The sequence below is a fragment of the Labeo rohita genome, chromosome 14, assembly GCF_022985175.1.
Source record: "Labeo rohita strain BAU-BD-2019 chromosome 14, IGBB_LRoh.1.0, whole genome shotgun sequence".
NCBI classification, from domain to species: Eukaryota; Metazoa; Chordata; class Actinopteri; order Cypriniformes; family Cyprinidae; genus Labeo; species Labeo rohita.
In genome coordinates this window covers 30,997,021-31,018,626 of record NC_066882.1, presented here as the reverse complement: position 1 = coordinate 31,018,626, position 21,606 = coordinate 30,997,021, and the positions used below count along the sequence as shown (strand labels likewise).

The 21,606-nt window shown below is 41.6% G+C and overlaps 1 protein-coding gene across 1 annotated transcript; it reads right to left on the bottom strand.

Moving 5' to 3' along the window:
* Positions 1-15,883: 15,883 nt before the first annotated feature.
* Positions 15,884-21,131, bottom strand: LOC127176476 (E3 ubiquitin-protein ligase TRIM35). Its single transcript, XM_051128179.1, has 6 exons — positions 20,528-21,131; positions 20,189-20,284; positions 19,852-20,082; positions 19,699-19,721; positions 19,497-19,615; positions 15,884-19,204 (listed from the first exon to the last, which is right to left on the bottom strand). Exons 1-6 carry the CDS (start codon positions 20,921-20,923, stop codon positions 18,660-18,662), a joined length of 1,410 nt encoding a protein of 469 aa, XP_050984136.1. The 5' UTR covers positions 20,924-21,131; the 3' UTR covers positions 15,884-18,659.
* Positions 21,132-21,606: the final 475 nt, after the last annotated feature.

Sequence of the window (21,606 nt, the reverse complement as noted above, 5' to 3'; positions counted from 1 at the left end):
TTTCGTTCACGCCGGACTGTCACTCTGTATCTCGGACTGCATCTCCCATCCTCCACCGCACTGATTGCGTCAACCCCCGTGACCAATCAGGCTTTCTATAAAAGCCCCAGACCTTCCCAGTTCATGTTAAGGATTGTAGTAGTTTCCTAGTGTTTCCTAGTGTTTCCTAGTGTTTCTCGATCTCTCGCCTGTCTGACTGTTCTCTCGGATCACCCTTCACGGACTTTGTTCGCCCCCGATTGGACTTACGCCTGTTTCACGGACTCCTATTGTGCTTCGCCTACGATATCCCTGTCTGCTATGTTGTTTGACCCTGCCAGTTCGACCATGTATCTGTCTCGTCCCTTTAATAAAAGCGCATGTGGATCCGCTCGTCTCTCGTCACTCACTCTCCGTTACACCCAGTGTAATACTGCAAATTCCCTTTGCAGTAAATAACTGTAATAACCATTGCATTATGGGAATTTTCTGTGACGTCAGACCCCAAATACAGAGACTTACTGTATTTTTTTAAATTGCTGTATACTACTGTATTTGCTTTAACGTTCTCATTGGCGGCATTCTGTTAAGGTCGTTTTATTTTCCTCATTTATTATATTTGGATTGACACGATTTGCCCTACACAGTGTCTACAACGCCGCAACAGCTTGGGACTGACTATACTGGATGTGTTGCATCGCTTGTAATGACTGAAAAATCCGTTTGTCCTTCATGTCAGACACAGCGCGAGCGCTTTAAGTACATCTGTACGCCTCGTCATCAGAAATATACCGGGGCATTACTGTACTGTAAGCATCCACTGTAAATTGTATATTTCATGAGTTCTATATTGTCTTTTTTTGTCGAGTCGCGCTACACCGCGCCACTCGTGTCCGAGGAAGACGCTGAATCAGCGGGCAGCGTCGCGGCGTTTGCCCGGGGATGAACCCGCGAGAGTGGAAGAGTTTCGGAGAACATCCGCGCTGTGTGTCGATGCAATTTACGAAAGATTAACCAGCAAGTAAGGTAAAAAAAAAAAAATATATATATATATATATATATAGGTTTGTTTGAGTGTTTGTCAGATTTTTGCACACCAGTTTAACCTAGTAATATTTACGCGTCAACATTACATTATTGCGGATACAAACTTTACTATAGTAAACTGCGCTGTCGTTTCAAACGGGTTTTGTCAACTTATTAAATTAAGTTACTGAATTAAAATAATTCTTAACAAGCAACACTTATCCTATATTAACATTAGGTTAACTAATGTGAAATTTTGTTCAGGTGTTCAGTATAATGTTGGCCAGTAGCCTACTGAGAAAAAAAATCGTATGTTAGCTAGGTTAGACAAGTTATATGGCTAACTGTTAGCTGCCTTTAGTTTTAGAATTAGTTTGTTATAATATTAATGGAATTTAAGATTTACTGCATTTTGTTGTGTTTGTGTTTTAAAGGCAACTGCAATGAAGCATCAAGAAAGACATGAGCATGCCAACCACTCTGAGACTGATAGTTCATGGTAAGAGAACAACTATGGTTTTGAGAAGTTTGTGTATTTTTTGTGGGGTTTTCCTTTTAAAAGTGTGCCATTTCTTCTACTTGTTTTTCAGAGAAGACATTTCTGTCACTAACAAAGTGGACAGTGAGCAAAGGTGGTGGCCGTGTTTTGGAGCAGCACCTGGGTTTTGCAGATGGCTGTGTATTCTTTGGCTGCATGTCTTTTTCTCCATTATGTTTCTGTTGCCTATAGATTCTTTGTGAGGATACAACATAATGCACTGCACAATGTCCTAAGACAGGGGAAATGGTGATGATGCAGTTTTTTCAACTTCACTGAGCAGTTTTAGACTGTATTTTTAAGTGTTATACATGCATTGTTTTAAATAAAGTATTTTATATTTTGTGATTATTGTGTCTGTTTTAACTGAATGTCAGTAGTACCTGTGTAGAGTAAAAATACAATACATTTAAATGAATTATATATAAATTTATAAAATCTACTGAAATCTATATTAAAATGAATGAATTACAGTAGTATACTGTTGAATTTGATCTTTTTAATAGTATTTGGCTGTAAAACAGCTACAGTTTGCAACTAAATTAAATACGGTTTGCTTCTGTAAATTCTAATTACAGTAACTTACTGGCAACAGTGTTCCGCCCGAATTCTGTAGTACGCATACCATGGACACTTTCCTATCCCATGAGGCTCCGGGAGAGGAGGCGTCATATTCGAAAAATGGCGGAAAGTGGAGACGCGGCTCATTTCAAGTGTAAGTACCTCAGGAAAAAAACGTTGTTTATTGTGATTAAATTACACTTGTTTAACACAATCTAAATAAACGGATGACTTATTGAAAGTTTAAACATTGTAAATCGAAACGTTATTTGATAAATAATCTAGAAGCTGTCTACGAAGGCGTGATCTGCGAGCAGCTGACCGACGCCTTCTGTGAGCTGTCTGTCCAATCAACGTTAAAACGCCGAACATTGCCGGTGCCGGTGTTCGTGCAGTGGAGCAGTCTCTTTAAATTTTTGCGCTGTTGTGACGACGCATGACACATGACAACATCAATATGGCGGATGTAGTACGTCCGAATTCCATTCATACTACCCACATTCATTCTGTTACACGGAGAGAGAGACGAGAGGCGAGCAGATCCATCTGCAAGCTTTTATTAAAGGGGCGAGACAAAAACATGGTCGTACAGGCAAGGTCAAACAGGAGCAAACGGGTATTACACAGACAAGACGTAGAGAATAATGCAAAAACGATAGTTAGTCCGAAAAGGCAGGCGGCGAACAGTCAAAAAACCGGGAAGCCAGGCGAGAGAACAAAGAACTAGGAACAAGGAAACTAGGAAAACGTTAACAATACAACAATCCGTGACTTGCATGGGGAAAGACCGGGGCTTTTATGGTGCTGCTGATTGGTCACATGTGCTGACGCAATCAGTGCGGTGGAGGATGGGAGATGCAGTCCGAAGTGCAAAGTAACAGAGTGCAATGGAAAGGTGAGAGTGACATCTGGTGGTGAGCGGTCCGCAGAGCACCGACCAGATTCGTGACATAGCCCCCCCCCCCAAGGAGCGGCTTCCAGACGCTCGAAGGAAACAACAGTCCATGGGAGCGGTGGGGCGGGAGCGAGACAGGGCGAGGGCTGGAGGGTCAGGTCCATGTGGAGGGCCTGGTGATTGAGGCAGGACCGACAGAGCAGGAGCCAAAGGCGGAGCAGGAGCCCTCCAGGGCGGAGCAGGAGGCGCCGGAGCCCTCCAGGGCGGAGCCGGAGGAGGAGCAGGAGGCGCAGGAGCCCTCCAGGGTGGAGGCGGAGCAGGAGCCCTCCAGGGCAGAGCCGGAGGTGGAGCAGGAGGCGCAGGAGCCCTCCAGGGCGGAGGCGGAGCAGGAGCCCTCCAGGGCAAAGCCGGAGGCGGAGCAGGAGGCGCAGGAGCCCTCCAGGGCGGAGGCGGAGCAGGAGCCCTCCAGGGCAGAGCCGCAGGCGGAGCAGGAGCCCTCCAGGGCGGAGCCGGAGGCAGAGCAGGAGGCGCAGGAGCCGGAGGCAGAGCAGGAGGCGCCGAGGCCCTCCAGGGTGGAACAGGAGGCGCCAGGGCCCTCCAGGGCAGAGCAGGGACCTGCGTTATGGGCTGGGACCTGGGGAGAGCAGGGATAGAGGAGACAAACAGAAGAGCAGGAGGGACAGGAGCCCTCCAGGGCAGAGCAGGAGGCACCGGGACCTTCCAGGACGGAACCGGAGGCAGAGCAGGAGGCGCCGAGGCCCTCCAGGGCAGAACAGGAGGCGCCAGGGCCCTCCAGGGCGGAGCAGGAACCCGCATAATGGACTGGGACCTGGGGAGAACAGGGACAGAGAAGGCAGACAGAATAAGGGGAGAAGCAGAGAGACCAAAGGATAACGCTGCCTCCCTAGGAGGATATACAGCCGAAGCTGACACCTCAGGAGGCATTGGCGCGGCTTCTCCGACAGGGAAGGCCTCTGGAGCTGACTCGTGGTCAGACGGGGCCTCTGGAGCAGACTTGAGACCAGACGGGATCTCTGGAGCAGACTTGAGACCAGACGGGAGCGCTGGAGCAGGCTTGAGATCTGACGTGATCGCAGGGGCGGACTCGTGAACAGACTTGGCTCTAGACAAACAGACGAGACATGACGAGGCACTGGGAGGTCTGATGAAACATAGAGGGGCTCTGGGCCGTCAGGCGGGACGTGACTTGACTCTGGGCGGTCAGATGAGACATGGTGAGGCTCTAGACAGATAGACGAGATGTGACGGGGCTCTGGAGGATCAGACGAGGCGTGACTTGACTCTGGGCGGTCAGACGAGGCGTGACGGAACTCTGTTCTCGCCGCCATCTTGTGAACGGGCTCTGCCGTCGCCACCAGCTTGTGAGCGCGCGCCGGCGCCGCCGCCATCTTGTGAACGGGCACCGCAGTCGCCGCCATTTTGTGAACGGGCACCGCTGTCGCCGCCATTGCTCGAGCGCGCTCCGACACGGCCGCCATTTCATGAGTGATCCAGGCGGCTAGCGTGTTCGTGGCATCATGCTCCGGCATGACCGCCAATCTGCGAATGGGGTGTGCGGCCGTCATAACCGCGTTGTCGCGTTCCTCCGCGACACCCACAGTACACGCTGAGCCCACAGTGAGAAATGCATAGTCCAAAAAATTAACTAGAGACGAACGCGGACCCTCGCGTCTCAGCTGTGAACGGAGGGGCTGGTTCACGCCGTCACAGAATATTTCAATCTTTATACAGTCCGGGAGGGTGGAATAATTTGAGATGGAGAGAAACTCACGGGTGTATTGTTCCAGTGTCCGTGGTCCCTGATTTATCCGGCAAAGAATTCTGTCCGTGTCCGTATCAAAAGAATGTCCGGGGGTGAAGCTGCTGGATCCTGTTGTGACGGATTGTTCTGTTACACGGAGAGAGAGACGAGAGGCGAGCGAATCCATCTGCGAGCTTTTATTAAAGGGGCGAGACAAAAACATGGCCATACAGGCAGGGTCAAACAGGAGCAAACGGGTATTACACAGACAAGACGTAGAGAATAATCCAAAAACGATAGATAGTCCGAAAAGGCAGGCGGCGAACAGTCGAAAAACGGGGAAGCCAGGCGAGAGAACAAAGAACTAGGAACAAGGAAACTAGGAAAACGCTAACAATACAACAATACAACAATCCGTGACTTGCATGGGGAAAGACCAGGGCTTTTATGGTGCTGCTGATTGGTCACATGTGCTGACGCAATCAGTGCGGTGGAGGATGGGAGATGCAGTCCGAGGTGCAAAGTAACAGTCAGAGTGCAATGGAAAGGTTAGAGTGACATCTGGTGGTGAGGGTCCGCAGAGCACTGACCAGATTCGTGACATATACTATATAGAACATACTTTTTAACGGTCGGGTAGTACGTTCATATTTAAATGTAGTACCTACTTAAGCAGTATGCGATTTTGGACGCAGCATATATCTTTAACAAGAAATGCTTAAATCTGATCACGTGGATCACGTGGTGGTTTGACGCAAATATACAGCATATTGCTGTAAATTTTAAATCTACAAAGGCGGGATTTTCTTCAACGGTCGACATTCGGGAGCAGCAATAAGTACGATTCACAACTGCGGTATGTGATTTCACTTTTAATTTTTCATGTTTGGTAACTGCAGTAGTGTATTAAGGTGTCTACATTCGCGGTAACCGCAGATTAACGAATCCTCCATCCGCGGGGCGCGAGGGACACTTGTGCCGGGTTTAAGGAGCGCGGTCGTGGGAGGATTTCACACATTCCCCGGCCTCATAGCGGCTATAGGCAGAAAATCTCTGGGTTCCTACGGTAATAATTACACGTTTCACTGACAACAGTTGTAATTCACTGCAACGTCGTGTTGTTCAGCACACTTTCTCGTGATTATTTTATGATGTAAATCAAATTTTCACAAGCAGTCATCTGTTAATAGGGGCGCCAAAATGAAACGCGTGACGTTATTTAAGTCTCGCAACTCGCGGTCATCACGATCATGGAGGATCAGTATATGTCACGTAAACTCTGAACGGTGCTGTTAAAACCGATATAAAGTTGGTTCGATGTTTGACGTTGGACATTTGTCAGAGATTCAGCCTTGGAAATCTTCAATAGTTCTTTACCGATTGAGCACAATGACAAGAAACATACTGTGTTCTAACTGTTTCCAAATGTAGAAGAAAACACACAATATGTTTTATTTGTTTTAATCTGCCTTAAGGTATTGTAACTAATAGACCTTACAATGTAATAGTGCAGGATAGGGACCGTCTGCAAAGTGCAAAACAAAGAGCAAAAAGTACAATTATTTAATCTAAATGCTTCACTTGTGAAATGTATAAAACATAAATCTCAAATTTAAGGGGTGTGTCTTATTACTGGTTCATAAAAGAATATTTAGATATATGTTTTATTCACAGAACTATAGCACAACAAAAGTTATTGAAATTAAACCACTGAGAAAAAGCTTGTAAAGCATGACAAAGATTGTGCAGTTTACCGCCCCCTAGAGGAAGATACCAAATTTGACATTCAGAAGTTTAAATAAATTGATTTTAGAATGCACACAGTTTGATATGTAAACTCCAGGTGCTGTGTCTTGATACTTGTTCAAAGATCAATATTTACAGCCATCTTTCACCTATCAAATGTAAATCAGGATGTACGCTATTAAATTAAATTTGACGATTTGCTATTAAATTAAATCTGTTAACACATTCATTTTTGAAACATACAGTTTTCCATCTCAATTTCAAAGGCTGTGTCTTGTTACTGGTTCATAGACAAACATTTAAATGTTGGTTTTATTCTCAGAACTATAACACAACACATGATATTGAAATATCAATGAGTAGGTCAATCAGTGTAAAGTACATACGCTCTTCTATCTTAACTTCAAAGAATGTGTCTTGTTACTGATTCCGATAAGAACATTTTGGTGGTGATTTTAGCCATGTAACTATAATAGAACACATACTATTGAACCTGAAAGCAATACATAATTTAGTTAAAAATAAATACAATCTTCCATCTCAGCTTCAAAGGCTGTGCCTTGTTACAGATTTCATAAAGAACATTTTGCAGCAGTTTTAACTGTCAAAAGTGATGCAGAAGTCACGCTATTGATATTAAAAATCGCTTGCGATACCTTTAAAAGAGTGTCCTGTGTTAATGCCCCCTAGAGGAACATACTGTTGTTTTGACTGAGTTTGACATTCAAACTATTTTAAAAAATCATTTAAAATGCATACAGTTTTCAATCTCAACTGCAAAGGCTGTGTCTTATTACTTGGGCCTAAAAGAGCATTTCCATGCAAGTCCTACTGTCATATGTAAATCAGGATACATGCTATTGAATTAAATTCAAATCTGTTAATAAATTCATTTAAAATGATTGCAGTTTTCTTTCTCAAATCTAAAGGCTGTGTCTTGTTACTGATTCCCAGAAGAACATTTCGGTGGTGGTTTTAGCCACAAAACTATAATAAAACACATACTATTGAAAATGAAAGCAATACGTAATTTAGGTAAAATAAATATAAGCTTCTATCTCAGCTTCAAAGGCTGTGTCTTGTCACAGATTTCATAAAGAACGTTTTGCAGTAGTTTTCACTTTCAGAAGTGATGTAGAAGTCATGCTATTGATATTAAAAATCCCTTGTGAAACCTTCCAAAGAGTGTCCTGTATTACTGCACCCTAGAGGAACATACTGCTGTTTTGATTTTTGAGTTTGACATTCAAACTTATAAATTAATTTAAAATTAATACAGTCTTCCATCTTAACTTAAAAGGGTGTGTCTTGTTACTGGTTTCTAGAAAAACATGTTGATGGTGGTTTTAGTCACAGAACTATAGTAGAACACATACTACTGAAAATGAAACCAATGCATGAAGTAGTTTAAAAGAAATACAATCTTTTACCTCAGCTTCAAAGGCTGTGTCTTGTTATATATTTCATAAAGAACGTTTTTCAGTAGTTTTCACTGTCAGAAGTGATGTAGAAGTCACAATGCATAATGAAATATTTATGTATGTGTTTATGTATTTATATTTTCAAATTTATCAAATTTATATTTATTTACATTGTATTTATCTACATCGTAATTTGTATTGTTCCATACTCATACAATACATAAATTATCATATATCAATAAAATAATATACTATATATGGACTGTTTTTTTTTTTTTCTCAAAAAAACAAAAACAAAACAAACAGAAAAAATAGTGTTATCAAAGAAACAAAACGGACCCTTGATTTTTTTTTTTTTTTTGTCTAACTAAATTGGGAAATTCAGTTTCATTTGCATGTGTTCTCCTATAATTCTGTGACTGAAACCAACATTAAAATATTCTTCTAGAAACCAGTAACAAGACACAGCTTTTGAAGTTGTGATGGAAAACGTCTCAGGTTACGTATGTAACCCTGGTTCCCTGAGAGGGGAACGAGACACTGCGTCCTCTAGGGGGCGCTAGGGGGAACGCCGTCTGCGTGACCCGTGTCTGAAGTCTACATACAAAAACATCAACAGAGTTGGCCGGCGACAGCCTATGACGTCACTTCCGGCGCGACCACAGTATAAAAGGGCGCCGGTAGAGCAGGACGGTCACTTCTTCGTCTGAAGCTCACATCCAGAAGCATGGCCACGAGCCTAGAGGACGCAGTGTCTCATTCCCTCCTCAGGTAACGAGGGTTACATACGTAACCTGAGACGTTCCCTTTCGAGGAACTCGAACTGCGTCCTCTAGGGGGCGCTAGGGGGAACGGTTATACCCACGCTGCCATGCTGAGGGGAGTGCCTGTCGTGGGAGAGACAAGCACTAAGTACCAACTCCCTAGGCTTTTAAGGGAGTTGCCCCTGAGATAAGTGACGCCTGTCAGTGAAGTATCCCCTACGGCCAGAGCCTGGGCTACATACCTAACTTACCTGTAAGGGTCGAGCCTGACCCGAGGCAGAGCCCAAGCTTGGAAACCGAAGTATTCCTTTAAGGGGATATGGCCGAAAGCCTAGGAAACCTAGGTTGGCCTGATACTCAGGAGCCACTGTAGTTCCGCATGATTCCCTCAGGAGCCGTAAACAGAACGCAGTCGTAACTCCCTGCTCACCTCGGTGAGCGTGAATAAGGAGCGCGCTGGAAATAGAGCGCGCAAACCGTTCTTTTAGCCTGGCAGATGCTATGGAGAGGGACCCAAGGTGACCGGGGTTTTCAACCATCTCAAAAAAGGGTACGGGCAAAAGCGTGTGAATCCCTACCATAAAGGATTTTAGAATGGACGCAGAACACCGGTGCATTCCATACCACAGCATGGATTTGAGAAAAGTGCCCAAAGGTTCACGTGTGCACTTACCATACTCATGGATTTTAGACGTACCGTTGAGAAACAGTGAAATAGGAAGACCCTCAGGGTGAGGGGAATACTGCCGGCTTAACAAGGCTCTAGGGGGAAGGCAGTAGGGGCGTATCTCATCGCCGAGAAGGCAATGCTCAAACAAAACCCTCAGGAGAGGGGAGCAAAGATGCCAAGCAGATAGTAGCCTCGGCTATCTATCCACTACACTGCCAGGAGCCGATACACGTAACCACACAGGAGACGGCAGTGTATCGGGACAGGCTTCCACTCCCCGGAAGGAGGAGCCACTGATTCCCCAGGGGGGACGAGCTCAGAGACTTCTTATATAAAGAGGGAAGCATCGTCGAACCCTGTACAGGAGCCTTGGATGAGATCTGGTCCTGGTAAGCAGTTCCATGGGCCCAAGGGGGGAAGGCAGTAAGGGCAAACCTCAGTTGCCCAAGGGAAATGCTCGAGCAGACTCAAAAACTCCCCGAAGGGAGGGGAGCATGCACCAAGCAGACAGCGGCCGCAGTTGGCTGTCTAATAATACTGCCAAAAAAGCCGATACATCTTAACCAAAAGGCGGTATATCAGAACAGGCCTCTACTCCCGAAGACGGGAGGGACGCCTGATCCCCCAAAGGGGGACGAGTCTCTAGCAAACCCTTCCCGCAGAAAGGGGAGCCTCGTCGCGCCTTGCCCAGGAAGAGATACAGAGACCAGACCTGAAGGGGAGCCACCTCTAAAAGGCTGCAAAGAAAGCAGCAACATCCCCAGCCCTCAGGCTGTTCTACGGGTAATCTCTCAAGGGAGCTTAAGCCCTTCCCACCCGATACAGACCTATGCTTACCACCTTGATGGAAAGCAAGAGCCCTGCTCTACCAAGGCCCGCAGAACCCTGGGAGCGAGGGCCGAGAAAGAGGCTCCTAGACATAATCAGAGAATTTCCTCAGAAATAACTCTGACTCGTAAGATGGCGAAACATAGCGCGATCAGGCCCACTCCTCAGAGGGGCAACCCGCTAGATCACCACCTTGTTAGGGAGCAGGTCTGTGTAAGGGGCGGAAAACCCAGCAGCAGAAAGCCCCTCAGGGCAGGATGCAGATAGAGGGTCTCAACCCGGTAGCCTCAGGTCCATGTGTCTATCCAAACGACCGGAAGCTCCCTGTGAAAAGATTTTCAAAGGGCTTACCTAGAGATGGGACCAAGACCCTAGAAGTAGTGCTGTAGTGGGGACCTGAAAGCTTCCCATTCCAAAGCCGGAGGCAGATCCAGGCAAGCAGACCATAACCATGGTCGAGGACCAGAGGGGGGTGCTCGAAAAGGACCTACCAAGGAAGCACAACAAAACAGGACCCCGACATACAGCAGGATAGACACATAGTACTGAGCCGTACTCACCCCACCATGGTTCCTGCACATGACTCCGATAGCTCATAAGTTCTCCTGGAGGAACCACACCGACCATCTGCTTATGACCCTAACAGGGGAGATAATAAAGCAAGGTTATAGGGGAGTAAATCACGCATTGACCAGAACATGCAATGGGCTGCCTACCCAAACCATAGGGAGAAGACAGCATTCACCTGGTCGCCTCAAAGAGACCGCTATTAGAAACCCTGAAACGGAAGCGATCACCAAGCTCCTACCTGGCTATAATAATAGACAGATCCAGAAAGGTTTCTAGAGACATAAATGAATTAAGTAAAGTGGTTGTAAAAAATTGTGTTGGATTAACTTAATTTACTTAAGTAAATTGAACAAGCATCAAATGTTATTTTTGGCCTCCTTAATTGAAACATGTTTTTTCAAAATCGAAATATTGAGTTGAACCAAAACGCAACTGTTTTAAGTAAGACACAATTAAATAGGAAACCTAACACAATGGTGTTAAATGAAAATGATTATTTTAAATAAACTGAACAGTGTTGTAGAATCATTTTTTTGAGTGTGGTGGTAAACTGCAGGTGGGAAATAAAAGATTTCCTGGCAATATATTAAGAATTCGTTAATACGACTTTTTAATTCGTTCCCTTATTTTACAAATTAATAAATTAATAAATCGTAGGAACGAATTAACAAGTTGTAGGAAATAATGATGTCCTGTTCCTGTCCCGCAGCCCCGTCAGAGCGCAGTGCACCGTATAAAATAATTAGAAATTATAATTAAACATGACTTAGTGACTACATTTCTATTACTTTCTTTCCATGTTGAATGCCTTTGTATTGCAGGGCTCTAGACTGATCAAAACTGTCACATTTTGGATTTTTATTTTTTTTATTTTTTAAATATGCAAGTTAAAATTTGACGTGGTTGCATTTGTGCAAGTGCCTAATCTGCAGTGCTGAAGCGTCTACTCAATACAGCGGGAGTTACTGAGTTACAAAGCCGTGGCATATTCAGCATTTCACTGATCACGCGAAGAGTAGTTTTCGTTGTGAGCGCTTCGGGTGTAGAGCCTGGTTTGTATTTGTAGTGTCAACACGAGCCAGGTGGTGATGGCAAAAATGACACGATTATTCTGGAAACGATGGCGGACGGAGGATTTGGTTTTCCAGTAGGGTAAAAGACCGCTTGTTAAACCAGAGAAGGTAAACATGTTGGTGTTCTTATGCAAAAAAAAAAAAAAAAGTGTACAGTTTTGCCAGTTGGTCACGAATTGCAGCATAACTTAATAATATTTTTATTTTCCCAAATCCTCACCATCTCACTGTATTTTCTTGTCATTCACTTTTAATCCTTGTTTTCGTATCTCTTACTGTGATAAATTGCGGGTGGGAAATAAAATATTTCGTGGGAATAAATTAACAATTCGTTAATACTACATATTAATTTGTACCCTCATTTTACAAATTAATAAATTAATAAATAGTAGGAACGAATTAAGAAGTTGTAGCAATGAATTATGTCCTGTTCATGTCCCGCAAAGCACCCTCACAGTCACCCAGTTTAGTTCTACTTTTCTGTTTTCATTTTGAAATGTTGTATTCAGATTGCGAATTCGAAAGTGAAAGCATCGGAAGTTCTGCTTAAAACATAGCAAAAGTGAACTTAATTCACAAAATTCAGATCATAAATAATGCTAGCCTACTGATGAAAAAGAAGGGATTGAATGTAAACCACTCTTTACTATTTATTTAATCCTAACAAATAAGTTATTGTTAAAAACTAACTTACAAACAAAATGATATATATCGGCAGTGGCGTAGCGCAAACTGCGTTGGCCCACCCGCAAGAGTGGAGGCGGGGCCCCTCACCGCATAAGATGGGGGATTCACCTTTTCATTCAAAATCGTGAATTAGTACTGTGGAATTTAATAGTATGTAATTATTTCGTATTTATTTATTAAGAACTTTTCAAAAAAAAAAGAATAAAAGAAACACCAACAATAAAACAGCAATTACATTAACTTGTTAAAATGCAAGGGAGCACATGACGTCAAAATATTTTTTCTATCTGCAGTATACAACAAAGATTCATGACGTTTAACATTCAGTAAAGGTAATATATATTACCTTTAAAATCCTCCAAAGCGCCCCTTTCTCCTAGCATTTTTCTGCGCCAAGTCCTTGACAATGTCTGTTATGTCCATCTGACGCGCGTGCTGAGTCCATGTCTAGCGTATCATTCACCACAGCCGCGCCCGCGCCCACGTTAGAAGCAGTAATGTCCGTGATGGCACTGCTAGCAAACTCCTGAGTAACGTTACCCGTGCTCGCTCTCGTAGCTCCTTCCCGCTGATTTGGAAGAAATATGGATGAAATTTTTGGTAGTTTTGCATTGAATTGCTCTTTTCGGTGTTGGTTAGTCCATTTTTGAGCTCCGCTGACATATTTTCTTTTACTCATTTTGCGCTCATAAGCTTCACTCTCTAAACAGTTGCGGAAATTCTTAATCGTGATTGGATAACAAGGACAACGGATATGGTCATAATCGCCAAACACGGTAGGCTGCAATTACTACCAAAATAAAAGTCCTATACGTTCACGTTATAAAAACACTTTAATTATTTATTCGAGTCAATTTTTGGGGGCCCCCCACAACGCGGGCCCCCCCGCAGTGCGTGCCCTGCGCCCCCGTCCGCTACGCCACTGTATATCGGTATCGGTATCGGCCAAAATGAGATGAAAAAATATCGGCATATCAGATATCGGCAAAAATCTAATATCGTGCATCTCTAGAAACCATTAATCGTTTTATTCTTTCACATATATTTTGTAGACGGTCCCTAGCTGACCTAAACGCAAGCTTGCCGCTACTAAAGCATTTATGCGTTGCAACATATCGATGAGGATTTAAACATAAACTGCAATGTGTGTTCAGTTCTACCTTCTAATGCTTTTCAGATAAGCCATTTTGTATGCAATTGTACTCATTCACTAAGAATGTATTGAAGTTTTTCGCGACTGAATATCTGTCTAACATCCAACGTCAAACGTCGAACCAACTTTATATCGGTGCTGTTAAAGCGGTTAAGGTAAGTAGCGAGATGTGCGAGAACCGTTGATAACTTGTTAATTTGCTTATTGTTTGATTGTAATGCTTTTTGTTAACTTTGGTTTAAAGAATGAGTTAATTCAGCCCATCTTCCTGTCTGGCCTGTTCGCAGCATATATAGGAGGAGACAGACGGAGATTTGGTTCATTCAAAGGTAATGGTTGCATTTTAAGAATTTGAATACCTGAATTTTATATGTAGATATGTTAGAAGATGTTTCTCAACTCCAGAAGAGAGATGATTTTTAAGGGAGAATGATTCAGATGTCTCAAAAGCTACAACTAATGCAAATTAGATATTGTCTTTTTCCTGAATGATTTGTAGATATTTAAGAGGAACAAAGAAGTTGAAAGGAAAAGTGCCATCTTAAACAACAGGGCAAATGGTACAGAAGAAACCGGTTGTAGTGAACCCAAGTTGCCTCTTTTCTTTGCAAAGTGAAGGATTTTCAGTGGAATTTCTGAAATCTATTGTTAGATAAGATTTCTATTTTCTGTTTTCTATTTGTTGAGAGGTAATCAAATTTTTCTATTCATTCATGCATGCATTATATGTAACCATTTGGCCTGCCCATGACTAAAATTTTCTGGTCAACTAGTCATTTATTTTTAAGAGATCAGTCGATTATTAATAAACTATATAATTCATAATAATGAACCTTTAATTGCCTATAGCCAATCAGCGCTCAAGCTCTGTCATGAATCTGGTCAGTGACCTTCGGTCCGCTCACCACCAGATGTCGCTTTCGCCTTGTCACATCACACAGACTGTTACATTACACCCCGGACTACTTCTCCCATCACTCATCGCATTTATTGCGTCAGCACCTGTGGCCAATCAGGCGCTCTATATAAACCCTGGACTTTAATACTCACAGAGTATTGTGGTTATTGTTGTGGTGTTTTCATTGTTTCGCGTGCGTTCTTGAGTTTCCACAGTTTCCCTAGTTCCCAAGTCCCCTAGTTCCAGAGTTCCCTGTGTTTAGCTTTCTCGCCTGGTCATTTCGTCTCGTCTGTCTCGCCGCCTGCCTTTGGATTATTCGCTTGTTTGTACGGATTATCCCCTCGCTTTTTCCCCCTGAATTACGTTCGCCCCGGTTCGACCAATGCCTGCCTCTCGGATTATTCTTGTGTCTCGCTCTATATATGCCTGATTGCTGTTGTTCTGATCCTGCCTGTTCTACCATGTCTTTGTCTCGTCTTGTAAAGAAAAGCTTGCATTTGGATCCGCTCGCCTCTCATCTCACTTCCCACGTTACAAGCGCACACAAAGTTTGCTACAGAACACTGGCAGAAGTAATGATTATGAATGTGTCAGGTAAAGAAAACAGCAAAGAAGACTGCCTTAACATTCTAATAATTAATTAAGTGTTTTTTGTATTTTCGGTTGCAGTGATAAAGTCGATAACACTTGTCATCTCTACAGTGGATGTGCACGTTTGATTGAATGGATTACACAATCTGAAAATATTTGTTTTCCATTTTAATTGGCTTATTTAAAAGTAGACATTTCACTTTCTATAGATACATTTTTCATGTCTGTGAAGCAAGCATGGAGTTTCTGTTTTTTGTTTTTTTTTGACATCCTCAAGTTCACAGAGACCTAGGGCCAGAATTACATCATGGACTTCACCACTTCTTGTGGATTTTTTTTTCTATTAAGCATCTAATGAAATTTTTTAGCCTTTGTCAATAACCATAGTCAACTGAGCTAAAAACAGCTAAAAATGATTCATGCTAAGATATTCTTATTCATATTCATCCATGTATACTCATTTATCAATAAAATAGCTACATTAATTAAACACTTATATACTTCCATTTGGATATATCAATTTTATCTTTATTTTAGCAATAAAAGGAACAACTATCAGGGGATTGTTTCTAAATTATTGTAGGCTATGTCTGGAAAAAAAGGAAAATGTGCAACAAAGACATGACATTATAGTTTGTTTTTTAAAGTAGTTTTACTTGTTGAAAATTCACACATTAATGATCTAAATAATTTCTTTTTTAAGTCTGTTTCAGTGACTGGTGGAAACAAAAGGAGCCTGGAAGAAGAGAGAGAGAGAGAGAGAGAGAGAGAGAGGAAGAAACAAGTGGAGCATTACATATCCTAAAAAATACAAGATATAATAAAGAAAAGAAAAATGAAAATGCATAATGTTTAGAATTCTGTTATTGTTCATCTTCACCATTAATTGTTAATATAGTTTTAGAATTGTAATCATTCCAATTATTTTGTAAATATTTTGTAAATATTTGTTAGAATATCATTTTTTTAAAGGGGCTGTAAGATCAAATAAAAATTGTTTTAATGGTTCCTTGTGGTCCTGCAGATTATTAAAAGTAAACTTATTACTTATTTGTCGCATTATTTGTCTCAACACCCTTTGACACGAAAATTGGGGCAGACACTATGTAATCAATCAATTAAACGATCGATCAAACAAATATTTTGACCAGCTAAGACCAGCCTGACTAGCTAAGACCAGCCTGGCTGACCAGTTAAAACCTGCTAAGACCAGCCTGACCAGCTAAGACCAGCCTGGCTGACCAGCCAGCCCTTCAGAGCGCCCAGACAAGTACTTCCCAACAATCGCGAACAAGCTCTTAATAGATTCCATTCTCTGCAACATATTCTTAAAAAGAAACCAGAGATGGAAAAGCAGTTTGTCACTTTCATTAAGAAACTTCTGGAGAATGACCATGCTGAACCCGCACCACCATTAAAAGAGGGAGAGGAGTGTTGGTTCTTGCCAATCTTGTGGGTTTACCACCCAAAAAAGCCAGACCAAATCAGGGTGGTATTTGACTCCAGCGCCCAACATCATGGCATCTCCCTCAACAACATCTTGTTAACTTGTTAATCCCCGATCTGAAAAAAACTCACTGGGAGTCCTTCTTCGATTCTGTAAGGAGCTCATAGCCATCACAGCCAACATCCAACAAATGTGCCATTGTTTCAAAGTCAGAGAGGACCATCGTAACTTTCTTAGGTTCCTCTGGTTCAGAGACAGTGACCCAACAAAGAATGCCATACTGCATGAAGGAAAATGTGTTTGGCAATAGCCTTCCCTGGCAGTTGCCATTTATGGGCTAAGGCAAGCCGCTAGTGAGGGTGAAAAAAAAGGAAAGAATGGGAAACATGGCAAGACTCTCTGCAGGACAGCAGAACATGACATCGAGGTAGGATTGGACGTTTTTGGACCTTAGGTGGTCAGAGCGAGGCGCACTAGAGGTGGACACTCAGAGAGTAAGCGTAGGGCTATATTGTTCACTTGCATAAGTGTAAGACCAGTGTATACTGAGGTCATCAAATCAATGGATGCCTCCAGCTGCATCAACGCATTGAAACGATTCTTTGCCATACGAGGACCCGCAAAGCAGCTAAGGAGATTGTGGCACAAACTTTGTGGGAGCGAGCAAAGAGTTTGGGCTGAACAAGCTCCAACAGGAAGAAAGGGTTCTCAGATATCTGAGCGAGCAGAACTGTTCCTGGGAGTTCAATCCTCCTCATTCTTCACACAGAGGAGGTTCTTTGGAACATATGATTGGAGTGGCCCACAGAATTCTGAATTGCATCTTACTCATGAGATGGCTCATAAGTTTCAGCCATCATTAACGCTAGACCTCTCATTCCTGTATCAACCGACCCACAGTCTCCATTTATCTTGACACCAGTGATGCTGCTTACTCAGAAAGGGGCAGTCACATGTCCACCAGGGGAGTATAGTGACATTCGCTTGAAGTTGAATGAAATGTGTCGCAACTTGCTAGAAGGCTACATCGTCTTATTGAAAGATAACCAAGCTGCTTGTAATATGTGGCAGTGGTCACTTCTGCTATTCACAGCCAAGATGGCTGTACGAACAGTTAATCTAAGGACCACTGCTTAAGGTACTCCAAAGACCTTTACCAGGCCTATTACAGAGGTCGTCCTACTTTTACCATCAACGGATTAAAGGTCTATGTTAAATTGTAGCAATATGGACAGTGGTGTCATAAACATCAAGCAGGGAGTGTTCTGCCCTTTTCTGTTACAGTATTTCTAAGAATAGACTTGTGGCAAATTCATGTTGACTTAAAATCACTAAATCTTTGTGTTTAATTCACAACTGATGTTATTGAGATGATATATTTAATTGCAATTAAGTTCTGTTATTATTGTACAAGCTATAATTTCCTCTTAGTGTATTTTTTGTGCTGAACAAGAGTCTTGATTAAACAGAGCTAAAAAGCTATATCCTGACTCTCGTGGTATTCATGACGGGAGTTTGGCTGGATGTCTAATCTTGGTTAAGAACACCAATTGGAGGACAGTACACATTCTCTTTTCTTCTTTTTTACTTTTCTTTTTTACATTCTTTTTTTATATTTACATACTTATCGCTAGTGACGTATGTCTGACTTCTCCAATCATTTAGTCTTGTTAAACCCCATCATTACACAATCAACTGCAAGCTCAACTTTTTGCCAACTTTTTTTGTCTTATAGCCTACATGGTATTATGTCTTAATTTGTCACTGCAGTTGTACTTTAAATGCATTTAATTGAAAATTTATGCTCTTCAGTTAGGATTTAATAGGCAAGATGATTAAATGTATAAACACTTCTATAAACACTTTATTGTAAATGACTTAAATGACTATATTGTACCATACTACTTTTACTTGCATATAATAAAGTGTGATTGATGAATGAGACCAAGTTCCTTTGATTGCAATGATGCTATTGAAGCATCATTTGTAAAACAATAAACACAGTAAATTCTTGTATCTTTACTGAATTTATCTTAAAGCAGAATGAGATTTAACTGTGATTTTCTGCTGTTACAAACAGTTTAACTGGTAAGATCCTCAGAGGTGAAGTTGTGTAGTAATTACATAAGTATGGAAAGACAGTTTCTGTGAAGGTTGTTGTGAATGTACACAGACAGATGTTACTTAGAGGATCAGAGAACGACACCTTTCCTCTGTCATAGTCCAGCTGAACTCTCACACGCTGCAGATTCTCTTTAACAGTCAAGCAAGTCAACTGTTGAGTTGGAGATTGTGAGCAGTATTCACTGTCCATGTACTGCACAGACCAGACATTAGTGTAAAAGAAAACCTCTCCCTTCCTTTGGTTTGATGCTGTGGTTATTCCAACACTCCAGTGTGTATTGTCTCCAACCTCCACATCCCAGCAGTGTGTTCCTGAGTTAAAACCCTCAGAACCCAGAACACATGGATACCTCTCAATCCTCTCTTGATTATTAGGAACATCTTGATCTTCATCACTGTACGACACACTGGTCAGATCAGTAGAGAGTGTGAGCCAACAACCAGCTGTGTTTGGATCTAGAGTCAATGGAGCTGCAGGGAAGAATAAAATCAGATTAGAGGATAAAATACGATGGTATTAGAAATGTAAACCCAATACATAAACATACACCATAGACTGCGATCTGTAGTCATTATGTACAATTAATACAGTTTGCTACATGATCTGATAATCTTATTAAATACAGTTCAAATTTGCTTAAACTCCTTAGAACATCAAGTGTTTATTACATGTACTTTTATCATGTTTGTTAATCTGTCTGTCTTTGTTTATATCTGAACTATTTAATCTTTTGTACTGGTGTCAAATCTGCTGGAGACTCACTGTGTTGGACAGTTTCCTGCATCTTCTTCCAGACTCTGAACGGCAGGTTACTCAAGTAATGTGACACATGAATCAAAGCTCCAGAACTCATCTGTGGATCCGGCTGTGAGATCTGGACTCTGGAAGAACATTCAGGAGTCAGAACTGCAGTGGATTTGAGTTCAGATTCACTGATAGAAGAAACACGAGCAGATCAACTTACCTTCCCATTGTGACGTTAAAATTCTGAAAAAAAAAAGAGTTTGAAAAACATTTAATATCTCATTAAACACTCATAACAGTTCATAGAGTTTTATAACTGATTAATTGAAAAGTTGTTTTGTGCACAAATGATGAAGCCAGAATCAGTTGTCACCTTCAGAAAGCAGACGTCATTGGCTTTCATCATCTCCTCAGTGTCTTTGATTGTGTGTGAAAGAGCTGAGATGTGTCTGTTCATCTCCTCCAGCTTCTCCTTCATCATCTGGTTCTTCTGCTCCTCTTCCTCTCTCAGTGCAGTGATTGTAGCTTCTTCTTCATCTCTGAGAAACTGACGAATCTTCTCAAACTCCTCTTTAATCTGACGCTCTGTGTGCTCAGCTTGAGACTGAAATCACATCACATTCACTTCAGTCAGATCTGCATTAACACTCACTCCACTAATGTCCATCATAAACTCTGTGAATGTTTGACTCTTTACTCGATATCCTCACCTTGATGTGTTGAACCGTTTCATCACACTCCTCTTTCATTTCTTCTGCATGTTTGAGTTTGTTTTGTAGGGATGTCAGTGCTGTATTCAGTTCCTCCTACAAGTTAAGACGAAAATCTGTGAAACTTACAGTGCTAAGAGGTTTAGTATGTTTAGACATTTTTATAGTTATTGTTATTGTTGCTGTAGTCTTTTGTGCCTGAAATTTCCAGGACATACTATATTTTTAAAATTATTTAACTTGTAATGGATGAACATTAACCTGGTCGATTGCACAGCTATTATTTATTATTAGCAAAGCACTGTGCTTGGCATATGAAATAAAAGAAATGTTTCTTACCTTGTGAGATGAAGCCACTTCACTGATGGGTCTGAATGTGTGATTGACGTGTTTCTCTGAGTCTCTGCACACTAAACACACAGGCTGTTTGTCCTCCAGACAGAAGAGTTTGAGTTTCTCACTGTGTAAACTGCAGATCTCCTCAGATCCTGATGAACGTCTCTCATTTTGCTCCTTTATTAGTGAATCACATAAGTTTTTTAATGCTAGATTACGTGGAGGCAGCTCGTTTGAGGATCTTCTCCTGCAGACAGGACACTCTTGAGTTTTCTTGGTCTTCCAGAACTGTTGAAGACACTCTTTACAAATACTGTGACTACAGGACAGAAGAACAGGATCCTTGAAGATTTCAAAGCACACGGGACAAGAAAGATCTTCCACAGATTTTGAATCCATTTCCTCTTCTTGTAAAAGCTGCAACGATCTACAATTTACTTTCACTTTCTGAACTTTGCTTTGAAAAGCAAATTACAATTACAATCAAAATCTATTCTGTTTAATACACTTCTCCAAAATCCTAATTTATAGTGTTCTCCTCTGAACTCCACAACACTCTTTTTAGCTTTTAGTATGATATGTAAGAGAGAAATCATAAGACTAGACACTTCCTGGTAAAGGTTAAAGGTTGTGAGAGGGTGGAGTTTCTGATGAGAGGCATGTATAGTTTATTTAACGCTTTTGTACTTTCATCTCATGGATTCAATGAACTGAAATGAAAAAAAGAATCAAACTAAAGACATTATATAGAAAATAGTGTCATTATAGTGTCAAATAAATGCATTTTTTAGAAAAATAGTCCTTATAAGAGAATTAAATCATACATAATACTTTCGATAAAATTATTTAGACTGAGACTGTGAATGTGTTTTTTGTTTGTTTGTTTGTTTTTCAAGTGCTAAATGGAAATGGTGTATATAGCAACATAATAATTAAACAATAAATACTTAAAAAAAAAAATCAGTGGATGTTACCACATCTTAAATAAACACTTAATTGCAAGTTAAAAATTCTAATTTAATAATTTTATTTACATTTTTATTTAAATTATTTTGAGTTCAGTTGACATAATAATGTTGATC

Coding starts and splice junctions, on each gene's coding strand:
- LOC127176476 (XM_051128179.1), bottom strand. CDS start 20,923: ATGGATTCAAAATCTGTGGAAGATCTTTCTTGTCCCGTGTGCTTTGAA. Junction 19,616..19,698: donor TTTAACGTCACAATGGGAAG/GTAAGTTGATCT, acceptor ATGTTCTTCCAG/AGTCCAGATCTCACAGCCGG. Junction 19,205..19,496: donor GCAGGAAACTGTCCAACACA/GTGAGTCTCCAG, acceptor TCTTCCCTGCAG/CTCCATTGACTCTAGATCCA.